Source organism: Biomphalaria glabrata, chromosome 2, assembly GCF_947242115.1.
Source record: "Biomphalaria glabrata chromosome 2, xgBioGlab47.1, whole genome shotgun sequence".
Taxonomy (NCBI): Eukaryota; Metazoa; Mollusca; class Gastropoda; family Planorbidae; genus Biomphalaria; species Biomphalaria glabrata.
This window is the reverse complement of record NC_074712.1, coordinates 39,949,640-39,959,523: the sequence shown is the minus strand read 5'-3', so window position 1 is coordinate 39,959,523 and position 9,884 is coordinate 39,949,640. Positions and strand designations below refer to the sequence as shown.

The window sequence follows — 9,884 nt, the reverse complement described above, 5'->3', positions numbered from 1 at the left end:
GCGATCCTAATTTTGTATCTATTTTTATCTGTTGTTAATTTGTGTAAACTATCTAGGCTGGTGCTGAGTGCATGCCTGTCTCCCGCCAGCTCTTTAACTTTAAAGTTAGTGTAGATGAGTCAAGACCTGGCTCTATAAATAGAAAGGGTGCGGTCAGTTCTTTCTTTTTCCGGTGTTGACCGTTGGTCTGTGTGACCATGTAGTGAGTTAGTAGTTAGTAATTGTAGTGTAATTTCAGCTGGGACCGCCTGTAAGTTGGAAAATGTTTTTATTTTTACTTCTTTAGTTTGTATTTGTATTAGTTATTCCTACATCTACTGTTATAGTCTAGATGTAGACTGATTAGTGGAGTGACATCACTGGCTAGTTAATTAGCCAGAATTACCTCTGATGGAACCGGAAGTTCCGTAGACTTGGGTAGCGTCACCCCCTTGCGCCATCCTTAATGATCCCCTTATTGTTTTTCAATACTTATGTCTATTTGAAATATTTTATTATTTTATGTTCCCTATGTATTTTTATTAATATTTTATTGCTAGGATAACCACTCTATTAAGTTGGCAGTTTGTCCTACTTTTTAATGTAAAAGATGGCTGCGTCCTAAGCATCGCTGTCATGGCGGCTTTGTTCAGTTTGTTGAGCCTAGACTTAGATTTATGTTATTGTTGTCTGGCCCAATGTGTGTTGTGGCTTAGACTTTGACTTGAGTATGTATGGCTTTTATTAGCCAAATGAAGGTGATTGTTATTACCTGCGTAGATTGTTTTGAGTGTGTGTTAGTCCATTATAATGATTATTTTATATATTTTTCATATGTGTTATGTTTGTTTATTTTGTAATAGCAGGTTATAATTCATGCCTTACTGTTGCTTACTGCCTGTCTGCTGTAGTTCTGCTTTACTGTCGCTAGTAGCTTACTGTTTAGTGTTGGGGTAATTTAGGTTATTTGAGTGGTTTATTGTTTTGTAGTGGGTGTATTTGTTGTGATAGTAAGTGTATGTGTTTTGCGTGGCTGGTAGTGCAGTGTTTGTGCCTGTGTATGAAATGACCAGTGGACCTTGAGTGTACATGCTTGAGTGAACAGCAGTGTGTCAGGGACTGTGAAAAAAAGGAAGTCAGAGTATAGAGAACAAAGAGTAAAGAGCATAAATAAGGACGAATAAAATCATTGTGTTTATTGAAGCTCGTGTTGTTTTAGTCTATTACATGGTGTCAGAAGTGGGAAGATCTACTTTTTCAATGACACCCTCATCTTCCATTCTTCTCAATTCATTTTTTAATTCCTCACGTAGTGCCGCTGGGACTTTCCTTGCTGCGTGTACAACAGGTTTAATGTTGGAATTGACTTTTATAGCCTAAGCCAGTAAATACATCTGCGTAGCCTGAGAGTGTATCGTCCTCTATAAAGTCAACTCTTCTGATTAAATTCATTTGTTGGCAGCTTGGTAGACCCATAATTGGCTTTGAATGTGTCTCCACAATTTGAAATTCTATTATGGCTGTCTTACTTTTAACAGTACATTTAATGTGTGCTTTGCCAACAACCTTCAATCTTTCTCCTTTAAAAAGTAAACCATTGCTTTCACTAAGTTCTTCTTTAAATCCTGAATATGCTCGAATTTCTTGCTTGTCAAGAATTTCTGAAATTTTCTAAAAGCTGGGGATTTAAGCACATTACGTCTAGCCCCAGATTTCCACAATCTAATGGTATGGCAGAACGGGCCATACAAACAGTGAAACAGCTTCTAAATAAAGCTAGAACGTCGGGTCAAGACCCATATATGGCCCTCTTGCAATTTCGAAATGCTCCATGCCCTGATGGACCTTCACCTGCACGGCTGCTCATGGGCCGCCGTCTGAGGACAAATCTTCCGACAACGGAGGCCTATCTCAGACCTCAAATCCCACACAAAAAAGAAAATAAGAAAAAGTAATCAAGCAAAATATTATAACAAAACAGCGAGGCACACCGAGCGACCACACATTCAGCCTGGGAGCAAAGTGTGGATGCATAAGAAGCCTGGCGATTTATGGGAACCAGCAGTGGTCATCTCAGAAGCGGAGACCCCGAGATCATACTGGGTAAAAACACCGAATGGGATAACTTACCGAAGAAATAGAAGGATGTTAAGAGACACATGTACAAAATCAAGGGTCATGCCTGATATTTTTGAAATGGACACCCCAGAGACAGTCATTCATGGTCAAACCACACAGCCAGAGAACGTGAGCGATACAAACATGCAACAGGAACAGACTAACACTACCAATCCGCCGCCTGTAATAACTCGATATGGTAGGCAAGTTCGGCCACCAGTACGTTACCCTGACGCAGATAATTAGATACATGTATATCTTTTTATTATTATGCAATTTGTATATAATTAATGTCTATTTGTAAACATAGAGTGTTGTTGTTTTTTTACTACAGATTTTATAATTTATATTGTTACTATTGATAATATTAACAATTGAACATTCTGTTGTGTTGAACATGTATTCAGTTTACTCATTTTTTTATAGTGAGACAGAAATCATTTGTATAGTCAATTGATATCTCAAAGCATTTAAGGAGGGAGATGTGATAGTAAGTGTATGTGTTTTGCGTGGCTGGTAGTGCAGTGTGTGTGCCTGTGTATGAAATGACCAGTGGACCTTGAGTGTACATGCTTGAGTGAACAGCAGTATGTCAGGGACTGTGAAAAAAAGGAAGTCAGAGTATAGAGAACAAGTGGCTGGAGTAAAGAGCATAAATAAGGACGAATAAAATCATTGTGTTTATTGAAGCTCGTGTTGTTTTAGTCTATTACATTTGTTTTATTACTGTTTTTTGTGTCAATGTAAATAAAGTGTACATAAGTTTTGTTTTATAAATTTAGTTTAGTTTGTTCTTTTAGTTAGCTAGATTAGTTTAGTTTAGTTTAATTGTGCTGTCTGGTTGCTTAGGCGAGTCTAGCCCCTTCGTCGCAGACCGAGGTGCACAGATTGGGCCCACCCTGTAGAGCTACCACCTGCCTACTGTAAAATATTGAACAAATGTTGAGCTGCAGATAATAACAAAAAGGGCCTCACTCAGTAGCGCCACCCTGACCTGCTCACAATTCGATAAACTACAAATTTGATTAACAAAAACTTTTGTGTAGAGGTAAACCAGACACTGGTCACTGAGTGACAGAAATTCAATATATCTAAACTTAAACCCCGAGCGATATACACATTACTATTTCAAAGTCTGCAGTCTTACTAATAACTTAGACTTAATCACTTGGACTCCCAGTAGACCATAGCGCCGCAACAGTACTTCGCCATCAGACTCTGTTCTGGTCAATTCCCCTTAGTTGGATCCATGCCCATGCCGCCATCTTTGCTTCTTGTTCCACTGATCTCCTCCATTTTTGTTCCTTGTTCCACTGATCTCCTCCATCTTTTTTCCTTGTTCCACTGATCTCCTCCATCTTTGTTCCTTGTTTCACTGATCTCCTCCATCTTTGTTCCTTGTTTCACTGATCTCCTCCATCTTTGCTTCTTGTTCCACTGAACTCCTCCATTTTTGTTCCTTGTTCAATTGATCTCCTCCATCTTTGTTCCTTAATCCACTGATCTTCTCCATCTTTGTTCCTTGTTCCACTGATCTCCTCCATCTTTGCTTCTTGTTCCACTGATCTCCTCCATCCTTGTTCCTTGTTCAATTGATCTCCTCCATCTTTGTTCCTTGTTCAACTGATCTCCTCCATCTTTGTTCCTTGTTCCACTGATCTCCTCCATCTTTGATCCTTGTTTAACTGACCTCCTCCGGCTTTGTTCCTTGTTCCACTGATCTCCTCCATCTTTGCTTCTTGTTCCACTGATCTCCTTCATCTTTGTTCCTTGTTCCACTGATCTCCTCCATCTTTGATCCTTGTTTAACTGACCTCCTCCACCTTTGTTCCTTGTTCTACTGATCTCCTCCATCTTTGCTTATTGTTCCACTGATCTCTTCCATCTTTGTTCCTTGTTCCACTGATCTCCACCATCTTTGATCCTTGTTTAACTGACCTCCTCCACCTTTGTTCCTTGTTCTACTGATCTCCTCCATCTTTTTTCCTCGTTCCACTGATCTCCTCCATCTTTGTTCCTTGTTCCACTGATCTCCTCCATCATTGTTCCTTGTTCCACTGATGTCCTCCATTTTTTTCCTTGTTCCACTGATCTCCTCCATCTTTGTTCCTTGTTCCACTGATCTCCTCCATCTTTGTTCATTGTTCCACTGATCTCCACCATTTTTTTCCTTGTTCCACTGATCTCCTCCATCTTTGTTCCTTGTTCCACTGATCTCCTCCAACTTTGTTCCTTGTTCCACTGATCTCCTCCATCTTTGTTCATTGTTCCACTGATCTCCTCCATCTTTGTTCCTTGTTCCACTGATCTCCTCCATCTTTGTTCCTTGTTCCACTGATCTCCTCCATCTTTGTTCATTGTTCCACTGATCTCCACCATTTTTTTCCTTGTTCCACTGATCTCCTCCATCTTTGTTCCTTGTTCCACTGATCTCCTCCAACTTTGTTCCTTGTTCCACTGATCTCCTCCATCTTTGTTCATTGTTCCACTGATCTCCTCCATCTTTGTTCCTTGTTCCACTGATCTCCTCCATCTTTGTTCCTTGTTCCACTGATCTCCTCCATCTTTTTTCCTTGTTCCACTGATCTCCTCCATCTTTGTTCCTTGTTCCACTGATCTCCTCCATCATTGTTCCTTGTTCCACTGATCTCCTCCATCTTTTTTCCTTGTTCCACTGATCTCCTCCATCTTTGTTCCTTGTTCCACTGATCTCCTCCAACTTTGTTCCTTGTTCCACTGATCTCCTCCATCTTTGTTCATTGTTCCACTGATCTCCTCCATCTTTGTTCCTTGTTCCACTGATCTCCTCCATCTTTGTTCCTTGTTCCACTGATCTCCTCCATCTTTTTTCCTTGTTCCACTGATCTCCTCCATCTTTGTTCCTTGTTCCACTGATCTCCTCCATCATTTTTCCTTGTTCCACTGATCTCCTCCATCTTTTTTCCTTGTTCCACTGATCTCCATCTTTGTTCCTTGTTCCACTGATCTCCTCCATCCTTGTTCCTTGTTCCACTGATCTCGTCAATGTTTGCTTTGTCTTTCAACCTTTCTCTTCCTCTGGCACTTCCAGTCTCCAGGGATATTCAAACTACGAACTGCGGGTCACATCCGGCTCGTGTATCTGTGTTTACCCACCCCTGTAATTTCTGCCCACACCGCCTTACAGTTTGAGAAATGCTAGTATAGATGATTGACAATACCAACCAGCGGTAGTCAAGCCTTGGTTTAATTTCAGCCACACAGCGTCTGGTTCTTACATTCACCAGCTCCTTCTTCCAATTCACGTGCCGGTTACAGCACCAACAACACACTATCTAGTGTTGTTCCAGATCCAAGGCACAATGAGGGGGGGGGGCAAGGTGGTCACGATGCTCCTGTCGTCATCCTTAAAGGGGATCCACAGGAAGAGGGGCGCCAAAAACAAAAACAAAACCCTATGATTTTCAGGACATTTTAAATATAAAAAATATTTTAACGAACAAACATTATTCACCTAATAATTAAGACCTTTCATACTGTTTTCTTTTTTTTGTGTGTGAGAAGCGTCTGCAACAAGATGAATTCCTAAAGATCTTTGACAGAAGATTCTAGCGAGACGTTTCTTACGTTACACTTAGGTCAGAACGGTGACATTTCTACCGAGTGACGTAGCCTCGTCCAGTTGACACTTTGTACGTCAACAATTAGGCCCACCACAAGACGTCTTTCTGAACACCGTTTGAACTTTCTGTCCAGCCCATTACGAACGTACATGCAAGTCTAATGCCTTGAATATATCTCAAAATATTCAGTATCGTCTATCAACCTGTCATTTTAGTTATTTGTATCCTATTATTACTAAATGAATTGTAAGTATAAGTCTGTCTTTTAAGGCGATGTTTATAGACAAAAAGAAGGGAGGTGGGCGCCAATAAAGTACTTTGTCCCCCAGGTGAGCGTTTTTTCTCACTACTCCTCTGCCACGGCGCCTCAAGTTACCAGGCAGGTGGAAGGACGCCTCTTGTGTCAGAAAGCCAGATTCTGTGATATCCTTCTTGTTGCTTAAGGTGGAAGGAAGCGGAAGGAAGTGGAAGGAAGCGGCTGTCTCACTAGAAGCGGCTGTCTCACTAGAAGCGGCTGTCTCACTAGAAGCGGTTGTCTCACTAGAAGCGGCTGTCTCACTAGAAACATTACGTTCTTGTCCTGTGTTAAATAGTGTGCTATATAGTGTGTGGGAAGCCAGTGTGCAGTACAGAGTTACACTCATCTAACGGAAATGGGGCAGGTACAAAAACCTATCGCTGCTTAGGGCCTCAAAGAGAGCTAATCCGGCCCTGTTTAGCTGTACAGTGCAATGTTTCAGTAACATCATTTTGCACTTCCTTTTTTGCCACTCTTGTTTCGCAGAGAAATTCTTTTCTTTTTTTTTAAGTTTTTTTTTCTTGAAGTCACTTCAATCACGAAAAAAAAATAACATCGAAAAAAAACATATATATAATGAATGGAAATGAAATGTCAATAGAACTGATTGGGTTTAACTGTTGAATTCATTTCATTCTGTAATTTTGTTGACACTGGGAAGTGCTTCCACCTACCCAGCCCCCTCCCCTTCTTTCCACAGTTGTCCAGAAACAAAAAAGTAAACACAGGAAATGCTGAGTACTGCACGCGCTCAACGGCAGACCTGCAGAGCGTGCAAATTGTAAATGTCTACTCTATAAAAATCTTTCAATGCCATGTCTAGACATTGGAACATTTCTGAAAAAAAACAAACAAACAATGTAACCTAAAGAGATTTAGAGGTCTTTGTGACTGTAACAAAACTTGGAGACTTAAAATGCAGGTCTGCCATTGAGCAGTCGTAAGTAATTTGGAATACAAATTAAAAAAAAACATATTTAAACACTTAGCTAAAGGCTCTTGAAAGGGAAAAGCCACAATTTGTTTAGTGTAATATTCACACTGACAGTATTCATTCTGGCAACGGAATACAAACACATTCGTCCCTTAGTAGAGTCATCGAAGGATATTACGCTTTAAATTATTGTGTGTGTGTGAAGGAAGTGGGGTTGTGATTATTGATGCTGTAGTAGTTTCTTGGCATATCCAAGATAAATATATATGCACAAAACATGTAAAAAAACAACAACATCAAAAACAAAACGTAACGTTACTACCCGTCGAAATGTGGATTTTTTTTGTTGGGGCCCTTTCCTTAAATCCGGCCCTGGGTTTATAATTAGCAGTTTGTCCAGATATAGCTTAGAACATTTTTTGTTTACATCCGAATCCATACATAATTTAAATATGTTTAAAACAATGCCGTAAGCTAGTGTTACAACTTGTGTAAAGATGTAGCTAGAAGCCTAGTTGATAATAATATGTCAGAATATAGCATGTAAGATGTAGAGTCATCTATTATAAGATACCATTGACATGTAGATATTTGATTCATAGTCAAGTGTTAGATCGAAGTAAGAACCAAATAAAAATTAATCTCTTTTTATCTGCCAAACATCTATAAAAAAAGCTAACAAGATCACAAAAGAGATACAAGAGACCGATAGCAAAGACAAACAGACACAAACACTCTTTTGTTCCCCTGGCAATCAAATCATTAAATAAGAACAATCTGATATAAACTTTGTCACATGTAAATTATGAGTCTGGTGTGAATGTACACTTTGTTTTTTGTTTGGTGTAATGCATAAATTGTAAGACACATTTCCATAAGTATATTATTATTACTCTCATACTCTCTCTGTTACATGTTTTTCGTTTGGAAATATGCAATTGCAACTACTCATCACAATATTTACTTTAAAGAAGAAGACATATAAAAAATACATGTTTAAAAAGACACTAGCTCCTTGATACAACTTCTAGAGCGAGTGTTTCTCTCTTCAGAACTCAAGAATGTCAGATTTAAAAACAATGGAACATTTGTCACCTCGCCCCCAATCCCCCCTCTGAGTCAGAGTCCTGGTTCAGCGAATGTATAGATCTAAAACAATTCATAATATTAGAATGACAGGCCTTTAGATCGAGACTTAGAAGACGATGCGCACATTTTTCAGTACCATTATTTGATTAAATTCTTGACTCAATGAAGCTCTATACATTCGGAAATAACGCGATAGTCTTTTCAAGACGATCACAGACTTGTACCTATTATAATATATAGGTCTGGGATCTAGTTCTAGTTCTCAAGCCAAATTTTTTTTTTTTTTTTACTTTGAAACTATAACGGTCAGAGTGGAGTTGTTCCATTGTGGCCAGCGAGGAAGTAATTCTTTTCTCAGCAATAAACATCAACAACTTATATTGCTTTATAAATCGTTAGAGCCGTTTTTAAGATCCGTTTTTCAATTTTCTATTCCATGACTTGAAATGAAAACACAAGAATCAATAAAAAAAAAACAACCAATTAATTAATTTAATATTGGCAATTAATTACTTTGTTTTGTTAGTTTAAATTAGTTAATTCACTATTGGTAATAAATTACTTTGTTTGTTTTTTAAAACAAGGGAAAGAAATTGCACTTGGCTGAAGTAGTGGTATAAGCTGAATGGAGAAAGACGGTCAACGAGTCTTGCATGGTGCCTTAAACGATCCAATAGACTAAGGGTCAGGTAAAGGTAAAACCCCCTGAGGCTGCCGTGTCAGTCCCAGTGAACACCTCTTACACCTAGACAATCTTCCATGACCATAGACTGTCCGCTAGCAGACTGGTCACCGCCTGAGAAGGCTTTAGCCCACAAGTTCGAATTCAGGTTGTTCCCCCTTATTTTTAAATAGGTAAAACAATATTTCTAACCGCACATATTTATTATTGTTAGTCTAAATCTATTACAAAATTAATTATATGACTGATCGAAACTAATTGATACACATTAATATAAGATTTGTGTTTTTAAAAAGTATTTTTTTTAAATTTTTATTGCTTGTTCTTCTTTGCGTTCAATGAATCGAGGTGTCTCATTCAGGACTTTCTTATTCTCATTGTAGACTTTTATTCAGCTATCCATTGAAGCTCTACATACTGTATGGTCAGTATTGGTCCAGGTAGTGTCACGTGGTGTCAGAGAATTGTTTTCAAAGTGCAGTAGAGAGAACAAAACAACCGAAAAGAAAATTGAGACTTTGACGTTCACAAACTGGTCACTGATTTGTCAACTTTATCGGGAAAGATCGCTTCAATGAAACGATGGATTAAATTCAAGTTACAATCTAATTTCAAAAAGAAACAATCTCAGAGTCCATCAGGGTTCACACTTTGCAAATGCTCGTCGGTTCTGAGTGTCCATGACACCTCCAAGAGACCAATGGACGTTTTAAGGAAAGGAAGCCGGAGTGGAACAATGTTTTGTCTATTCTCTTATTTCTTTTTGTGTTTCAATGGACTTCATTCATCACTGGTAAACAAACAACATTTAGCTACGAGATTCTCTAACTCTTCTATACAAATTACGATCTAATTTTTAATACACAATGGCTATCACGTGACAGTTTTTTTCCCGTTGTTTTATCAACATTATCAGGTGACTAAATGTTCTTTGTATACGATTGGTGAATGACGTCCATTATGTATTGTATTCTTTTTTTATGTATATGTTTTGTGTTTATATTCTTGTGGAGGTTTATGTGTTTTGTGTTTATATTCTTGTGGAGGTCTATGTGTCTTGTGTTTATATTCTTGTGGAGGTCTATGTGTTTTGTGTTTATATTCTTGTGGAGGTCTATGTGTTTTGTGTTTATATTCTTGTGGAGGTCTATGTGTTTTGTGTTTATATTCTTGTGGAGGTCT

The 9,884-nt window shown here is 38.6% G+C and overlaps 2 protein-coding genes across 3 annotated transcripts in view; both read right to left on the bottom strand.

Annotated features, from left to right (window-relative positions):
- Nucleotides 1-9,884, bottom strand: part of LOC129924597 (uncharacterized) — a 132,992-nt gene that overhangs the window by 61,211 nt on the left and 61,897 nt on the right. The gene's annotated exons all lie outside the window — the stretch shown is intronic.
- LOC129924697 (bifunctional endo-1,4-beta-xylanase XylA-like) lies at nt 3,935-5,092 on the bottom strand. Its single transcript, XM_056021189.1, has one exon. The coding sequence runs from the start codon at nt 5,090-5,092 to the stop codon at nt 3,935-3,937; it is 1,158 nt and encodes a 385-aa protein (XP_055877164.1).